This window comes from Hippoglossus hippoglossus, chromosome 11, assembly GCF_009819705.1.
Source record: "Hippoglossus hippoglossus isolate fHipHip1 chromosome 11, fHipHip1.pri, whole genome shotgun sequence".
Taxonomy (NCBI): Eukaryota; Metazoa; Chordata; class Actinopteri; order Pleuronectiformes; family Pleuronectidae; genus Hippoglossus; species Hippoglossus hippoglossus.
Genome location: NC_047161.1, coordinates 3732080 through 3749183, shown reverse-complemented (window position 1 = coordinate 3749183; position 17104 = coordinate 3732080). Strand labels below are relative to the sequence as shown.

The 17104-nt window shown below is 45.8% G+C and overlaps 3 protein-coding genes across 4 annotated transcripts; all 3 read right to left on the bottom strand.

The window, feature by feature from the left end:
• Positions 1–4324: 4324 nt before the first annotated feature.
• LOC117770247 (free fatty acid receptor 3) lies at positions 4325–5740 on the bottom strand. The gene has a single exon (XM_034599432.1). It carries the CDS (start codon positions 5714–5716, stop codon positions 4715–4717), a length of 1002 nt encoding a protein of 333 aa, XP_034455323.1. The 5' UTR covers positions 5717–5740; the 3' UTR covers positions 4325–4714.
• A 1598-nt stretch (positions 5741–7338) lies between these two features.
• On the bottom strand, positions 7339–11276 carry tekt2 (tektin 2 (testicular)). Its single transcript, XM_034599420.1, has 11 exons — positions 11183–11276; positions 10120–10283; positions 9919–10044; positions 9604–9809; positions 9375–9518; positions 9178–9292; positions 8995–9102; positions 8776–8919; positions 8621–8700; positions 8002–8273; positions 7339–7937 (listed from the first exon to the last, which is right to left on the bottom strand). The coding sequence occupies exons 2-10, from the start codon at positions 10273–10275 to the stop codon at positions 8069–8071; spliced, it is 1284 nt and encodes a 427-aa protein (XP_034455311.1). The 5' UTR covers positions 10276–10283; positions 11183–11276; the 3' UTR covers positions 7339–7937; positions 8002–8068.
• A 181-nt stretch (positions 11277–11457) lies between these two features.
• On the bottom strand, positions 11458–16965 carry usf2 (upstream transcription factor 2, c-fos interacting). Of its 2 annotated transcripts, XM_034599433.1 has the most exons (11): positions 16463–16965; positions 15760–15803; positions 15064–15179; positions 14772–14891; positions 14475–14631; positions 14267–14351; positions 13969–14013; positions 13579–13637; positions 13309–13400; positions 13098–13226; positions 11458–12900 (listed from the first exon to the last, which is right to left on the bottom strand). In XM_034599433.1, exons 1-11 carry the CDS (start codon positions 16498–16500, stop codon positions 12811–12813), a joined length of 975 nt encoding a protein of 324 aa, XP_034455324.1. In that variant the 5' UTR covers positions 16501–16965; the 3' UTR covers positions 11458–12810. The 2 variants fall into 2 exon arrangements, with proteins under 2 accessions (XP_034455324.1, XP_034455325.1); XM_034599434.1 differs by lacking the exon at positions 13969–14013 and having other exon boundaries at positions 11739–12900; positions 16463–16755.
• Between the last annotated feature and the right edge of the window lie 139 nt (positions 16966–17104).

The following is a 17104-nucleotide window of genomic DNA, read 5'->3' as shown; positions in this document are numbered from 1 at the left end:
AATCAGGCGTTTTTCTAGGACTAATACCAGTGTGTGCAATTTAGTGCAGATCCAAATAACAATCTGAATCTAGTTCATATAAATGTGGTTTCACAAACAAACAGCTGGACCTTGGCGGTGGTGCGCGCACTAAGGTTTGTTAACTATTCACGATTTTCTTCTATGACTTCTGTAAAGATTCATGAGCATAAACCTCTTGATATCTTTTGTGTTTACTTTAGCAAGAGAACAGTGAACCGGCCACACAGAATAAATCCTACTTTATATTAATCAAACAAACCTCATTAGGTTTCAGCTTCTTTCATGTTTGGATTTGATGCTTTCCTTTGTCGTGTATGAAAATAAACTGTTGTTCAGACAAAACAAGTCATTTGAAGATGTTATCTTGACCTCTGGGTCTTTTTATTCACTATTTCACTGTAAAGTAGACAAGATGATTCAGGAAATGATGGACAGATTAATTAGCTGCAGCCCTGGTGTCCTGTATCTGGATTCAGATCATCTGATGGATCCAAACATACTGGTTATTATAATTATATTATATATGATCTATTTAATTGTTGTTATATATGATACATTTTCATGCACTAACAGAAACAGGTGTCAAATGACAACTACAATGGAACATTTTGTTACCTTTATAATATAGATCATAGCCAATTTACTGGTCAGGGCTTCAAAGGCAAGCTTTGCTGTTGAGTTCTAGAATTTAGTTGAGGAACAGATCAGAGGCAAATAACTCAGCTTTAAAGAGCCACGTCTCTGAGTGAAACCACAGACACGACGAGCGCGAGTCGACAGTCACACGAGATACATCTCTCCTGAGACTTCCATTCACCGCCACTGACGATCGTCACCAGACAGCAGCTACGCAAGAAATCGCTCTTCAAACACTTGGTACAACTTGGTCCCACTGCAGCACCTGTTAATCAACATGCAGAGGATCATCAGCTCAACAGACATGACCCAGGAACAAAAGTGCACCAGCAGCAGAACTCTGCAGGACCCCGGCCAAACCCTCCTGGTTTTGGAGAGGGAGAAGCGGTCGCTGGCAGCTGAAATCACCCATCTGAGGAAGCTGGTGGATGAATACACTGCCCAGAAGCAGCTGGAGGCTCAATTCGCCGCCCTGAAGGAGCTGGAGGAGGAAAACGCCCGTCTGAAGAAGCAGGAGTCTGAATACTTCGCCCAGAAGGAACTGGAGGCTGAATACGCCGCTCAGAAGGAGCTGGAGGCTCAATTCGCCGCCCTGAAGGAGCTGGAGGATGAAAACTTCACCCTGAAGGAGCTGGTGGATGAAATCCCCCGTCTGAGGAAGCTGGTGGATGAATACACTGCCCAGAAGGAGCTGGAGGTGGAATTCGCCGCCCAGAAGGAGCTGGAGGCTGAACACTCAGCCCAGAAGGAGCAGATCGCCACCAACAACCTCACCTGGGAAACAGAGAGAAAGAAGATGGTGGAGCAGATGGAGTCTTCTGCCTCACTTCTGTTGAGGTGCAGTGGGGACTTGATCACCTTGACTCAACTTGTGGAGTCTGCAAGGTCCAGAGAGAAGGAGCTGGAGCAGGAGCTCAGAGAGATGAAGATGAGGATCCAAGAGTTGGAGGAGAAGTCGTTCATCGAGCAGGAGCTGTCACTCGAGAGAGAAAACAAGCGGGAGGAAGAACTATGTTCCCTGATCCAGCAGAACATTGAGCTTCAAGTAAGTTCCATCAGCTCATTGTGATTTGAATCTTATGGATCGTAGGTTTGTTTCAGGTTTAGACTTTGAAAAAGAAAAGAGTGAAACTCATATTGTCTCCGTCTTTTCAGGAAGCCGCCTTGAAGAATGACAAGCAGAGCATGAAGAAGGAGAAAGCGGAGAAGAGGGAGAAGGAGAAGAAGGAGAAGGAGAAGAGGGAGAAGGAGAAGAAGGAGAAGGAGAAAGAGGAGAAGAGGGAGAAGGAGAAGAAGGAGAAAGGGGAGAAGGAGAAGAAGGAGAAAGAGGAGAAGAGGGAGAAGGAGAAGAGGGAGAAGGAGAAAGAGGAGAAGAGGGAGAAGGAGAAGAAGGAGAAAGAGGAGAAGAGGGAGAAGGAGAAGAAGGAGAAAGGGGAGAAGGAGAAAGAGGAGAAGAGGGAGAAAGGGGAGAAGAAGGAGAAAGAGAAGAAGGAGAAAGAGGAGAAGGAGAAAGGGGAGAAGGAGAAGAGGGAGAAAGAGGAGAAGGAGAAGAAGGAGAAAGGGGAGAAGGAGAAGAAGGAGAAGAGGGAGAAGGAGAAGAAGGAGAAGGAGAAAGGGGAGAAGGAGAAGAAGGAGAAAGAGGAGAAAGAGAAGAAGGAGAAGGAGAAAGAGGAGAAGAGGGAGAAGGAGAAGAAGGAGAAAGGGGAGAAGAGGGAGAAGGAGAAGAGGGAGAAGATGGAGAAACAGGAAAGAAAGAAGATGGAGAAGATGGAGAAACAGGAAAGAAAGAAGATGGAGAAGATGGAGAGGAAAGAAATGAAGGAGATAGAGAAGAAGGAAAAGAAAGAGAGAAGGAACGAGGAGGGGGAAGTTCTATAGTTTTCTCCTCAAGGTTTGAATTCATCCTCTCCTCTCCCGCTGACCTGACAATCATCAAGATTCAAGATTCAAGACTTTATTGTCAAATACACAACAATTACATTAAGCAATCGCTGGCAATGAAATGCTTGGGTCACAGGCTCTCTTATCGCAATGCTCAGAATATTACAGCAAAAATATTTACACCGCTGGGTGTAGAGGTCCTCCATGGATGGCAGCTCCGTCCTGGTGATGTGCTGGGCAGACTTCACCACCCTCTGCAAAGCCTTACGGTTCAGGGCAGTGCAGCTGCCGTACCAGGCGGTGATGCAGCCAGTCAGGATACTCTCTACGGTGCACCTGTAGAAATTGCAGAGCCTGAAGCTGCTGACTCGCTCCACCGTAGTCCCGTTGATGGAGAGGGGGGCGTGTTCTACTCCTTGTCTCTTCCTGTAGTCCACGATCAGCTCCTTCGTTTTGCCCTTACCCCTGAACCCCCCCCCCCCCCCCCCCCCCCCCCCCTTTCTTTACCTCCACTCCAGACTGACTTTTCTTACAAAATAAAATCTTGAATAAATAACAAAGACTTTTCATTGAGATGAGAGTTTGCTCTTTTATTACAGATGATGGTTGGTAAACAAACTAAATGATGAAAACTCAACATTTATATGTAAAAGAAACTCAATACCTGTATATTATTTATACATATATTTATAATTTCAACTGAGAAACACTCGTTCTCCACAGCTGCACTTTCCTCAGATTTAATTCTATTATTTTAGGAGAAACTGACAGATCATATATTTACTGAACTCAGGTATATTTACTTTGTTTTCCTGCTCGTGGATCTGCATCAAAATACACATTTCAATTCACAGTAATTGGATCATTTGTGTAATAGTGGATTGTTTTAAACAACAGCTTTACTTCCTGTCGGGTATTTTCAGGGTTTGTGAAAATCAGTTGTGCAGAATTTCCCCGCCAGACTCATCCGACCTTTGACCTTTATCCTTCTGCTGAAGCAGTGATGAAGCTGGATGTTTTACAGAGGTTCATACAGATGTTTATAGACAGACAAGAGTTCATATAACTGCTTCGTCGTTGGTGTTAAATCATGATGCTCCAATAAGGCTGCAGGGAGGTTTTTGTTCAAACTGTTTTTTGTAGCTGACAAAACAACAGAAAATATCTGATAAAGTTCTTTACATCTGTGGAAATGAAAAGTCAAAGGTTCATAGATTTGTAGCCTCACATCGATTTGCATAAAATTGAGAGATTATATGTGACTGATCCTCTTGAGTCAAAACTGTAAACGGTGACGAAAACTTAAAGGTGAGAGAAGAACCTTCTCAAAGTCATAACATTGTTAGATTTTTCATGATTTCCCTTGATTTCTCAGAGAAGAATTCATGGATCATGGAAATCAGGCGTCTTTCTAGGACTAATACCAGTGTGTGCAATTTAGTGCAGATCCAAATAACAATCTGAATCTAGTTCATATAAATGTGGTTTCACAAACAAACAGCTGGACCTTGGTTTGTTAACTATTCACGATTTTCTTCTTTGACTTCTGTAAAGATTCATGAGCATAAACCTCTTGATATCTTTTGTGTTTATTTTAGCAAGAGAACAGTGAACCGGCCACACAGAATAAATCCTACTTTATATTAATCAAACAAACCTCATTAATGATGCTTATTCAATCAATTATCAATCATCAATCAATGCAAATACAGACATTTCAAACCTCCGTATCTCCAGTGAACCAGAGCCACTGAATCCAACCTGAAGCCATAGTTATCATCTTATTTACATCAGTGAGAAACGTCAACGTGCACGTCTGTTCGTCCAATGTCATCGTCTGTTACTGAGAACGTGACAGATCCCTTGTTACAGTATCTGACACCAGATGGAGCCATTTGTCACCAGGTGAATAGTCATAGTTCAGAACTGCTTGAGTCTGAGAGAGTTTCAGTTACATGCAGGTAAAACGATGATAATATCACATCCAAGTCGGCAACACGACCATTCCCATAGGACAAAACACTCCCAGGACAAAGGGTCACTTTTTATCATCAGCAGAACCACGGACGTAACTCTGGAACATGACGACGCCACATTTGTAGAGACTTGCAAACTGCATTCATGTTCTCTGGATTGTTTGTGGGTCCATGTGTGTGGATGGAGTTCCACTGTGACCTCACTCCTGACTGACTTTAGTCACCTCTGCCCCGGCCTGGCTCCTCTCAGAGAGCGTCGGAGCTGCCTTGACCTTTGCAGCACCATTGGTGTTAATGCACTGAGGCCGAATCCCTTCAATTCGGCTGAAGTGACTTTGCCGACCACAGATTCTTCCCATGATGCCCCTGGACACTGCCGGCGACAGCATCAGCATGACGGCAGGTTCCAGGAAAACGTTGCAGGAGCTCGTCAGTATAGCGTACGCCCTCCACTCCACACTTGACTTCAACGCAAACCCCACGATGTGCGAGGCGTTGTAGGGCGCGTAGCACACCACGAACACAGTGAGGGTGGAGAGCGCGACAGTCAGGACTCTCCTCTTCCCCATGAGGGGCAGATTGGAGCGCCACACAAGTGTAACGCAGCGCAGTGTGCAGAACGACGTCACGACCAGGGGCAGGAGAAACAGCACAATGGCCATCTCCAGACGCAGAGGCAGCAGAACGGCCAGCTGAGAGGCGTTGAAAGTGTCGTAGCAAGATAAGGTGTCATCCTTGACGGAGACAAAGTGAGCGCCCCCTTCGGCCACCAGGCCGCCGCCGAGGTGTAGCAGCACCAACGCCCACAGGGCAACGCTGATGACGCAAGAGATTCGAGCATGGCGGTATCTCTTGTAGACAATCGGGAATGCGATGCTGAGGTAGCGGCCCACTGTCACAGCGGTGATGAAAAGGCAGCTGCCGTACATCGAGGAGAAGAGGAAGAAGCTGTAGACGGGGCAGACGGGCGGTGGCAGCCTCCAGCCCTGAAGCAGAATCTCCATGGCCTTGACGGGCAGCCAGGCCACGAACACCAGGTTGGCCACGCACAGATTGAGGGCGTAGACTACGTTGGGGGTGGCGCCGCGCTTGCGGGCTTTGCGTACATACACGAAGAGGACCAGCAGGTTGGAGGGGAGGCCCAGCAGGAAGGTGAAGGTGTGGACGGAGAGAGCGATGCAGTCCATGACGGCCACCTGCATCTCGTCAGCTTGGGACACGGAAACCGACAGGCACAGGAAGTCCGGAGAAAAAGTTGCACTCCCACAAAGTCTCAACAAAGAAAAACAAACTCATGAACCCCATCTTCCAAAAGTCCGATTCTCCATTAACGGCGGCAAAGTTCAAGTTTTTCCTCCGTCATTCTCAGATTCAACTCTGACAATGAAGATTCAGAGAAAGGTGACAGCAACGGGTAAAAACAGAGGCGGTGGCCACGCTGGTGCTGATGCGTGTGGGCTCGGCGAGGGCGGGGTGCACACGACACGGTGACAGAGATGCAGATAAGAAGATGCGGCCACTCATGCAGACGGAGGAGGCATTTTAACAGGCACCAGGCCACCTTAAGTGCCCTCTCAGCGGAGCGCGGCAGACAGGTAGCATCTGGACCCTGAAGTGAAATGATTCAGAATAATTCAGCATGTCAGGAAGCACACGGCCGCCCGGGGCTGTTTAAACGAACTGAAGGGCCGAGCTGTAAAGTCGTAAACGTGCTGAAGTTGATGGTCGATGGCGATTAGAGGACGGTTCGCGCTTCGCAACCTGTTTGCGGCGCAGACATTTATGGCGGAGAATGAATCTGTTTGTGTGAAAGAAGAGGGGGGTGTGTCACGTAAAAAAAAAGGTGTAGTGAAAGAAAATGGGGCAGAAAATCACCACGTGTTGTTGCAGAGACGTTTCACTGGAGCGGAATGACGGCTACCGAGAAACACCTTTCCCAGAAAAGCTCTACGGCTCGTCAATACAAGCGGCTGCTCGCTCTCTGATTGGTGTATCGATCCTCTGATATCTGAGTGTAAACTAATGACGACATGTTGACCTGATTTATCACCTGAAGTGAAGGTGACATCAGCACAGGCTTTTCTCAGGAAGGTGGTTTTTATTAGTTCCAGCGAAGAGGCCAAAACAAAACCTGTAGAAATCTAAATCTAAATTATGAGATGAAATTATGAGAGTTACTCAATATAATGAGTTTCTTATTGTCTGTATATAAAGATGGACGACGTGAAAGCTCCCAAAAGTGAAGCCAAAGTCTCTCAAACGCCTCCTAGTGGCTGGCTGCCGTACAGGTCATTAACACTGCCATGTTATTGGATGGGACATGGACCAAACTAAAAACTCACTAAGTTGAGATGTAACATCGTCCTTCTTTTTATACAGTCTACAGATTGTTTCAATTATCAGTTGGAGTCAAGCTGGTAAGAACAACAAATGGAGAATGGACTCGTATACTAGGATTTCCTGAAGGTGTGTTGACAATCATAAACTTTTAAAAACAGACTTTCTATGCAAACATAAAAAAAAAACAACAGACCTCTACCACTTTAAATCCTCGTAAAAAGCAGCGACTGACACAAACACATCCATTTGAAGACATCACTACTGAGGCAGGTGAGAGTTACGAGCCTTTATTGACTCACAGACCCGGCTTGGTGCCTGTTTACCAGATTTTTTATCTAAACCGTGTTCACTGCCTGAGTGAGACTTCACATCATTATCGCCGTCTTCATTCAGTTCATCAAACAGCACGATGAAGCAAAACAAAGCCATTCAAGCTAATGGTCGATTAAAGTAGAGACGACCAGACGAGAACGTGAGGAGCTTCAGTTAAAGTACTTTTCAGATGCCAGAAATATCTCTGATATACGTTAATGTTTCATCGAGGCCTGAATATCTGTAATTTCTTGTTAAAGTTAAGCAAACACACATAAAACACATAATTGATCACAACTAGAAGTAAATTACACACAAACAAAACCAGGTTAAAACAGGGGAACGTTTCTGAAAGACGAGGACAGGTCGTATTAAAATAATAAGATTTAGTAAGAACTTATTGGGTTGATGATTATTCATCATAAATTTCATTTATTAGGAGAAATCCCCAGTTTTATTCAATGTCTCTGCTACAAACTTCCAGGGGGAACGATGCATGATGAAGGAAAAACACACAGTTGTTCAGTCGCCAGTTTTTTCCGGCCACTGTTTGTTTTGGTTCACTGGTAATGGATCACGATTATTTATTGCCAACTTTACAACATTCCCTTATCCGTGAACATGTTCGGTGCCTGAGTCACGTCGGGTCGATGTTCACTGCCATGATTCTCTGCTGCTTCGCAACGTCATCAAACAAGGTCTTTTGTTGTTGTTTTGTTATATATTCTACGTTTAAAAAGACTTAGTTAAAATCCTGTTGTTTAGTAAAAGTTACACAGTGTTGCTTTAAGTGTGGCAGCGCTCTCTGTTGTTTGCTAAGTGTTAAAACGTGAAGTCAAAGCTACAAATTAAGTGTTTTCTAAGTTGATTCCCTTCCCTTCAGAAACATGGACGCCCTCTTCTCACTGAGCCAGCAGCTGCAGGTTGCTCCTCCCGCTGGAGTTGGTGAGTGGGACCAGCAGCACCGGGGATTTACCGGAGCAGGAGGCCGACGTCAGGTGTGAGCGGGTGTTCATGCTTCGTTGTTCCAGAGACAGAGCTTCCTGTTTCCTGGAGAGATCCTCCAGCATGCGGGCGTGATGCAGCTTCATCTTCTGCAGAGACTTTCTGAAAGAGGGAGGGAAGATTTAGACTCTTTACTTTCTGATTGTTGTTGGATTTGTACGTGAGGGTTTTAATTATTTCTTCTATGTTGACTTCAGTATAAGTATCTGGGTTTGAAACATGCGTACAGTACAAAGTGGATTTTCTCTTCTGTTTGATTTATGTTTTACGTGTCTAATCCCTAAAAACTGAATGTTGCTTTGTCATTTTTCGTCTTTTGATGCTTAAAATGATCTTTGGCCATCTTCAATGTGTAATCTCAATTTAAAAAAGCCTGTTTTGCTGAAGAGCAGATGAATAAAAAATGTGAAATAACTGTCAGGTCCATGAAAAACCAAACAGAGACTCACTGCGCCTCTGACAGCTTTTGATTCAGAGATGTGATCGTGGCCTTCAGCTGATGGACTTCATTAACAAGACCGTGTTGGACCTGCAAACAAACATCCTGTCAGAGGAATCTTCTTCAGACACTCATCAGGCTGATTTTCTGTATTTATTAAGGAACCTCGTCTCTGCACAGGTCCATCCCAGCTCTGTTGGTCCTGTTCTCCAGTCTGGTGTGAGCCAGTTTCAGATTGCTCGTCTTTGCCTGCAGATCCAAGTCCAGTCCCTTGATGTCATCTTCCATTTCTATCATTTCATCTTCAGTCTGCGGACAAACACAATCTGCATTAAACAATAAAAGATAAATACCTGATTAGATTCCCCTTCTAAGCTGTCTTACATTTCCAATTTGCCACTGCAGCTGGTCGCGGGCCTGCTCCTCATCGTGATTGCGTTTGCGGAGAACGAACTCCGTGGCCCGCCACTGAACCGCTAACTCGTTCTGCAGCTGAGAAATAGAAGAAGAGAAATAAAGTTTTTGTTATTATTATTATGTGATCAGCTGTAGTTTACTCGCACCTACCTGAGCTCTGGTGAGACTTGTGTCCTCCCTCATGTGCTGGGACACCTGCATGGCCTCCTGAGCCTGAAGGATGTTATACTGGCTGAACTGGGCCCACTCCTGAGGGGTGGAGGAGCTACAACAACGACAGTCACATTTCTACATTTTAGATAATGAGCCATATTTAAACCAGGGCCACTGAAGAAACCACTTTTTACCCTGATGGAATGCGAGTGGGGTTTGTCTTCAGGGAGATCTCAGGGGACTTTATGGTCAGTGTCAGACAGGACATGTCAATGTCCAGGGCGTCCATCTTGTTCTGGAGGTCAGCCGTCAGCTGATGTCGAGCCTCCTGCAAAACGCTGCGATCGAGAACAGAGGTGGTCAGAGGGAAAAACTGAATGTGGTCTTTGTGAAATATTTGCAGGACACCATTGCATCGCTGACCACAGTTGTTCGAAGGCCTTGTCGATGTGCTGCTGCAGAACCTGCTGCACTCGACCGATCAGCTGCACTTCCTTCTTCAGCTGCTCGTCCACGGGGTCAATGACCAGCTCGGAGCCTCGGCGTCCCTCCCTCAGCGTCACACACTCGGTACTGACCTCCAAGGGAACGGCAGTCGCAGCCAAGGCCTGCTCAGTCTGCTCTTTACACTGGTACCAACACAACAAGAGGCTGTGAGTCCAGTTGGACAGTGAAGTTCGTAAGAATATTGATTCTCATAAGAACAAACTTGGGTCTGAGGGTTTTCCGAACACTCACCAGGGTCAGAGCCTCCATCTCTTCATCCACTTTCCGTGCACAGGTCTCCAAGGCTTCCTTCCATCGAGCCACGTCCCAAACCCGGTCACTCAACCTGCGGGAGGTGTCACTCTCATCCCAGGTGGTCTGCAGAGGACATAAGATGAGTATTTGGTGTGTACATGTTGTGGAGTGTATCCTTTATGCTGTTTGAACACCCACCGTGCAGCAGGTCTCGTTGCGTAGTGACCTCCCCTCTTGTCGGATCCCATTGGAAACACTTCTCTCGTGTCCGGCTGTGGCCGACAGCTGCTGGTTGCTGCTGTGCCACTCGGACACACTGAGGCGAAGGCCGGGCTTCGCAGGGAGTGAAGACATCCTGCGACTGCAGCAACATGCACACGTCTCAATCACTGGATTTGTCAAGTGCACTTAAATGTGCAAGATTTGAAATGTTGACATCTACTATTAAATCTTTGAATTAAAGTCTATATACGTTACATAACCTGAGAAACTCTCCAAGGTCACAAGACAATTGAACAACAATAAACCTGAGGAATGTGAAGTATTGTAAAGGCTTTATTCACTCTTCTGTAGTATTCTCATTTATTCATATTATTTTTATTGTATATTTCTTGGTAAATACTGATTCAATTTGTATTGTATTATTACTTTATTTATCGCATTACTGCTGCTGTCAATCTCTATTTCTTCATGCTCATTACTACTAAACTACTATTTTTTTAACTACAGATTTCCCACTCATTTGTTCTGCATGTTTGACAATAAACATCTCGAATATTAAAACTTATATTTTTAAGGATTAACACACTTTCAAACATCATAAACAACTGAGTGTCCAAATCCATATTAAATAGGTTTGTTGCAAAACCAAAACGTCTTTAATTCCTTATTGTTATTATACATTTTGTAGTAACTCAGAGGTAAATGTCACAGGCACAGTTTATGTATCAGTTTATATATTTAACTTTATGTTTGCAAGTAGCATTAGGCCACTCCCACAGGGAAATGGATCCTCTCCTGACAGGTAGATTAACATTTATCTCTTTACATCAACATCAACATTAGAATCGAAATAAAACAGTGAATTTACAGTTTAAAACATAAATGCTGTCACCAGCTCCCAACCGGAAACACTGAGTGTCACTAAATGGCGGATTCGATCTTTTCCTCTTGTCCAGAACCTCGAACTTCTCTCACTCGTCGCTGCAGTTTGTTAAACTTGTTCAAATCTGATGTTAAAAGTTTAAATTTGACTCACCAGAGTTTCTCTAATGTTCCCACAGCCGGCGCGTGCTGGTTTATCTCCTATAGCAACAAGTTCCCCTGTCGTCTCCAGGCAACGAGACACAAGGTCCCACTTTTATTATTAAAATGCCATGGCAACGTTTGTTGATGCGGGTGTTTCTGTGGCGTCATCCACCACCAGGGGGCAGTAAAACGCCCTCAGTTTAAATTCAATGGTATGTAAACATATGTAAATCATGATGTAAAAATAAATGATTCGGCCTCCGATGGAACCTGAACACACCGGACACCGTCTGTAACAACGCTCACGCTTGTGTTTTATTGTGATATCAGAGTTAGTCATGCCAGTGGTTATATTTCCATGCTGTGGAGACTCAGTGTGGACAAAAGCTGGTTAGTAACAAGAATCACATCCAAACTTCCTTTGCACAATCCAGACCGAGGCGGTTCCACGGTCTCCTGTCAGTTTTGTAAATATTGTAGAAAAACTAAAAACATGTTTTCCACGGAAACGCAGCAAACTGAGGCCGGAACACCTCACACGACCGAACCCTTATTTCAGCGCTCTACACCAATGACCTCTAAGCAGATAGACAAACAAACCTTATTTTAATGCCCATTTAAAAATGATTCACACGTTGAAAAGCATCATTTTCTCATTTCTCTGTACATTGCAGCTAGCGGGGGGAGGGGGGGGGACACAAGAGACCTAAACTCTCCATATGTGAAGACTTCATTGAGTCCGGGAACCACTTGCCAGTGCACTATCCCAATTACCTGAGCTATGTTAACACCTAGTTTCTCCAACAGGCTCCTATCAAGGCGTTGGAGTAGGAATAAAAACCACCAGGCCTGTGACAGCGGAGCGTCGTACACTTCGCCTGTCAGGAGAGTCTTATAGTTTTTGAATTTACCGACATCGGGCTACGTTTATGAAGTTTGTGAGCTCTGCCTGCTGCTGGGAGTGTCAGTGTCAAGAGGCAGGGAACTGCACACAGGTCAAATACATACACACACATGTTCCAGTGACAGTAAAAATATCCTCAGTGATAGTGATGAACACGATAAACATCTGATTTGCAGGTTAATTATTGGGGAAAGAGTAAATGCAGAAAACCAACACTTTTCCTTTCTGTGTACATTTTCCTTACAGACCGATAAATTAGAAGTAAACGGGAGCTATTTCCCATTTAGAAGCAAACAACAACTAAAAAGGAAAAACAAAAAGGAGTTTGTGGTACGATTAAAAAATAAATAAAAGGGTGAAAATCAGCTAAAGTAAAATTTTCTGTGGCAGTTTTTATAATTTAAAGTAAAAAGACAGTCTGGTGCATGTGTGGTGGTGGTGGTGCTGTGCAGAGGTGGCGTCCCTCGAAGCGGAGGACGAAAGGTTCGGTTGGAGCTACACAGTCGACAGATTTCAGAGCGTGCAGCCGCTAAGCTGCCGCAGGTGGAAGAGGCGTGTTCAGTTTGCAGTCCTTCAGAGGGCGTCTCGAGTCCTGTGCGTGGTTTTATTTTTTTGTTAAATCGGGTCCAACGTCTGATGGAAATTGTCTTTTTTTTTTTCATGGTGTCTCCTCCCCTGGAATTGTTCAGGCGGGTGGAGGAGGACGCAACGCCGAGCGCAAAGTGTCCGGCCCACGATCACTGTGGGGTCGCATCTCCGTTCATTTCTATGCCGTGCTGCTGCAGCTGTGCCCGAAGAAGTGCGTTGTCGTTCTTTAGCTCCTCGATCTGGTGGAAAGAACAGAAACGTTTAATTTCTAACTCGTTTTTATCCTTGGACACTTTTTAAATGATGAATTAACAGTGTTTATTTATGAATACCACATGTGATAATTAAAGAAACTGGCCCTTTGCATTATGTTTATTATAAATCCCAGGAAACCTGCTTCTCAACATTATGTTCTGGTATTAGTCAGAATAAGAACCTGTTGTCTAAGTAGCTCGTTGTCCATCTTCACCCGCTCCACCTCCTTGCAGCTCTCCTGCAGCTGCTGGTTGCTCTGACGCAGCTCCCGGATGTAGTCGCACGCTTTGTACAGGATGCTTCCTTTACTCTGACGAACACACAACAGAGAAACAGTCAGAAACCTTCTCTCGTCCAACCTGAGGTGCAGCTGCTCAGCGTGCAGGACTCACCGCTCCACTCCTGCTGTCCACGCTGCAGTCGGGGATGATTTTCGACAGCGTAACAATCCAGTTGTTAATCTTGTCTCTTCTTCTTCTCTCCACTGCAAAGAAGGAAATGAAGAGAGTCGTGTTTGTAGAAGTAAGTGAAACGGGTCAGGAGGGAAATATTTTAATTGTAAGGCGGCAGATCCAGGAATTCTTTTGCCGCTTGACTTAATTATTTATCTTAAGCCACGATTTGATGGGATAGAATTTAGTCGTGACAGAATTCGCACCCACCTTCATTGTGCTGAGCTCTTCTCCTCTCGTCTCTGGGCGCCCGTGGACCCTCAACCTTCCTGTAAACACACAACAAAACCACTCTGATGATGTGACGGGAAGATTTCCAATATCATCTATCACCTGAACTAGAATCCAGCTACTGAACTAGATTTTGTTATCATCTTTTCGTGGGGATGTGTGACGAGGAGAAGCCCGGAAACACAGTATTAGTTTGGGTCTTTACTAAAAACACAGGTTTATGGGATTTGTTTTAAAAAAGGAATCTTAACCTGCGAGTAAACCAAACCAATCAACATGTAAAATTCAACCATACGAGGATACTAGTGATTGATTAGGGATCCTATCTCTACAACACGTGATGGGGGTGTGTGTGAAAGTTGGTCTCACCAGTTCGAGCTGCCGTGCTGCAACATGTCGCTCTCATCAAGGTCTCTGGGGATGGCAGGTAAGTAGGACAGAGTGTGGATTTCAGATGTTGGATGTTTTAAATGACGGATATTGATTGTATGTTTCTTTTTACACATAATGTCAGATGGATGCAAACAGGGGAAAGAAGAAGAAGAACAAGAACAACATCCAATCCACTGTGAAGTAACAGGGGTGAGAGGATGTGAAGTAAACCAAACACGTGGGTGAGAGTTATGGTGATGTTGAATCTGCGGGGGAGTGGGGGGGTTGTACTCACGCAGTGTAGGTGTGTGTGCGCGGTGCGATGGTGCGAGGGGCCGCCTGCAGCACCTCAGGGGGGCTCATCATCACGTAGAACTGACCTGGATTTAAAAAGAGAAAAATTAGAACAAGAAAATCTCACAGAAATCATTTTATCGTGCACATATATATATATTTGTTTATGTCGCTTCTTCGCCACGCGATGATGATGATGGTTCTCTCACCTCCTGCCTGCGTGATCGATGGGTCGGCGGTGGCCTGCACCGACACGGCTGTTCCATCGCTGACGGTGGCGGCGGGGAAGTAAGCGAAGCGCGTCTCTCCACCCACCGTCTCCCCGCCGGGACTGCCCCCGTTACTGAAAGGGTTCTGGATCACAGCCTGGAAGAGGTAGAGGCAACGAAGCTCAGAATAAAAACTGATTATATTCTAAAACAAATGCAAGTGTAATGATTTAAACATGTAAAATGGCATCACATCCCATCCTGCTTCACTCTGACATTCCACGCATGTCATCTCACCTGTGCCACAGCCTGAGGGGCTCCGGCAAACGCCGCGGCGGAGACGACGCTCACGGCTCCGGACCCGTCAGCGGCGGCTTCTAACTGATCATCCGTCACCTGGACCACCCGATAGGTCACCTGACGACGGAGCAGAGAAAAAGCTTCTGAGCACGAGTGAGGAAACTGATTATTTACACTTGTGTGTCCACTGACGTCCTGGAGATGGAGGTTGTCTCTGTGATTCAGATCAAATAGCCTTTGCTTTGAATAATGGAGATTTAAAAACTGCTCTTGGGTTTTCCACGCTCACCTGTCCGCCGCTGTTCTCTGTGCGAAACTGATACTGCACATTGTGGTCGACGAACGCGCCCTGCGGGACACCGGTGATGGTCACAGAAGCGTGCTCCTCCGCCCCCACCACGTCTCCTGCAACACACAGGTCAACACGCCCATTCAAACTTTAAATCCAAAGAAGAACAATGAAGAAAAACAGTAACAACGACCCAAACATCCGTCCTGAGAGATCCCGTCACAAGTGGTTTGTCTGTTCACACCTGGCCAAATTTGTCCTGAATGTGCAAATGAACACAACAAGACCAAAAGAGGATGTTTTGACCCAGTGTTTACAGAGGCGACATCGTGGCCGTGGCAACAAACAAATCAACAAATGGACACAGAAGCTTTAAAAAGACACTTGATTCATAGTGAAACTGGCTCAGGACATGTTCACACAGCTGAAGGAACGTGGTCACATGCGCCTCAGACCACATTTGAAGGTGTGATCTGATCTCAGGGCGCATTCGGGTGAATTCAGATCTGAACTCAGCGCTGGACAGATGTTGATGTCGGGTCTGATCGAGTTTAAAGGAGCGAACTCCTCTTGATGAAACAAATCATTCAAGGGGCTGATATCAATGTGTGTGTAATGTCGTGCAGCTTGATTGAATCTAAAGTGACTGTTGAGTAACGTTTGTCTGTGTTAGATTAAATTTAATTAGATTCTCACCTTCCTGTAACTGCACCACCTCCTCCGATTCCTGTTTGTCGTGACTGAAAAACAAAAAGAGAAGAGTGAGATTTCCTTTCAATCATCATCAGTGTGGATTGTCTGTAGTGTAAGCTATAACAAGATGTGACAGACGGGCGCCCCCTGGTGGTGATAAGAGAAGATGATGGCTGGGATATAAAGTAAAGTATAACTGACGTGCAGGGGTGACAGAAATCACATTTACTGCAACTTCCAACTGGAAAGTAAGAATTATCTCACTAATAAAACTCAAATGTGTGCGTTTTGGATTTGCTGCACAATTAAACACTAACTTTTATATATATATTATAATAATAATAACAACACAAGTAAAACACACCCCTGCTGGTTTCATTGATGCATTTTAAACCTAAAAAAAAGAGCTGCACCAGATATAAAAGTGCAGAAACTGTGCATGTAAATCTGATCGCACGCACAAAGTGCTGCTGTGCATTGGAGTTTAATGTCTGCGGCTGCAGGAGCCTCAGGTTTCTGCACAAATCATCTCCCTGGATGCTCGAACCCCGACTCATCCGGGAGACGCTGCACTAAACTCGGCTGGGATCAGGTGTTGCGGGACAGGGGGGGTGGGGGGGTGGATGTTTGCAGGGTGTCCCAGGGCCGAGCTGGGAGCCCTGACACAGGGGGGGTGCAGGAAGCGGCCAAGCACCGTCGTCCTCACCTCGCCGAGCTGTCCAGACTCTGCTCCAGCAGATCCATGGAGCTTCTCTGCTGGCCCCGGTGGTGCGGGGTGTGGGTGGGAGGGGGGGAGGGGAAGACGCCGGGTGTTCAACGACACGGATTCCCGGAGATGGAAGCGCTGATCACGGGGACAAACACACGGGTCATGTGAGAAAGACAGTCCAGGACACGTGAGGCGGCGAGCGGGCAAGAAGCTAAAATGGAGGCCGCGGCAGAGCAGCACGGATCCGGTCTGTGCGGAGGAACGAGACGGGGGGGCGGACAAACCAGCCCGGCTGTGGTGCTCCGGCTCCCGGTGTAGACTCCTCGACCCTCCGCGGTGGACTCCCGGGTGTGCAGATGGAGGATTATATCCGTATTAACAATCCGCTGGAAGTCGGGTTCGCCCTTGGTTTGCTTTTTTTCCTCCGTTGCTCCGCACAGCTGCTGTTTATCCGCGCAAAGCTGCGGCTCCGACAAGACGCGGAGTGGACTCGGTTCTGCGTTTTATTACGCGACGGAATTCGTGTTTTAATTCACCACATTTGCTTTTTTATTTAACTTTTGCCAAAAAAATATATATTTCACACGGTGTCAGCTGCTTTTTATTGCACGTGACTCGTTTTGCAGGCTACGTTTTGCA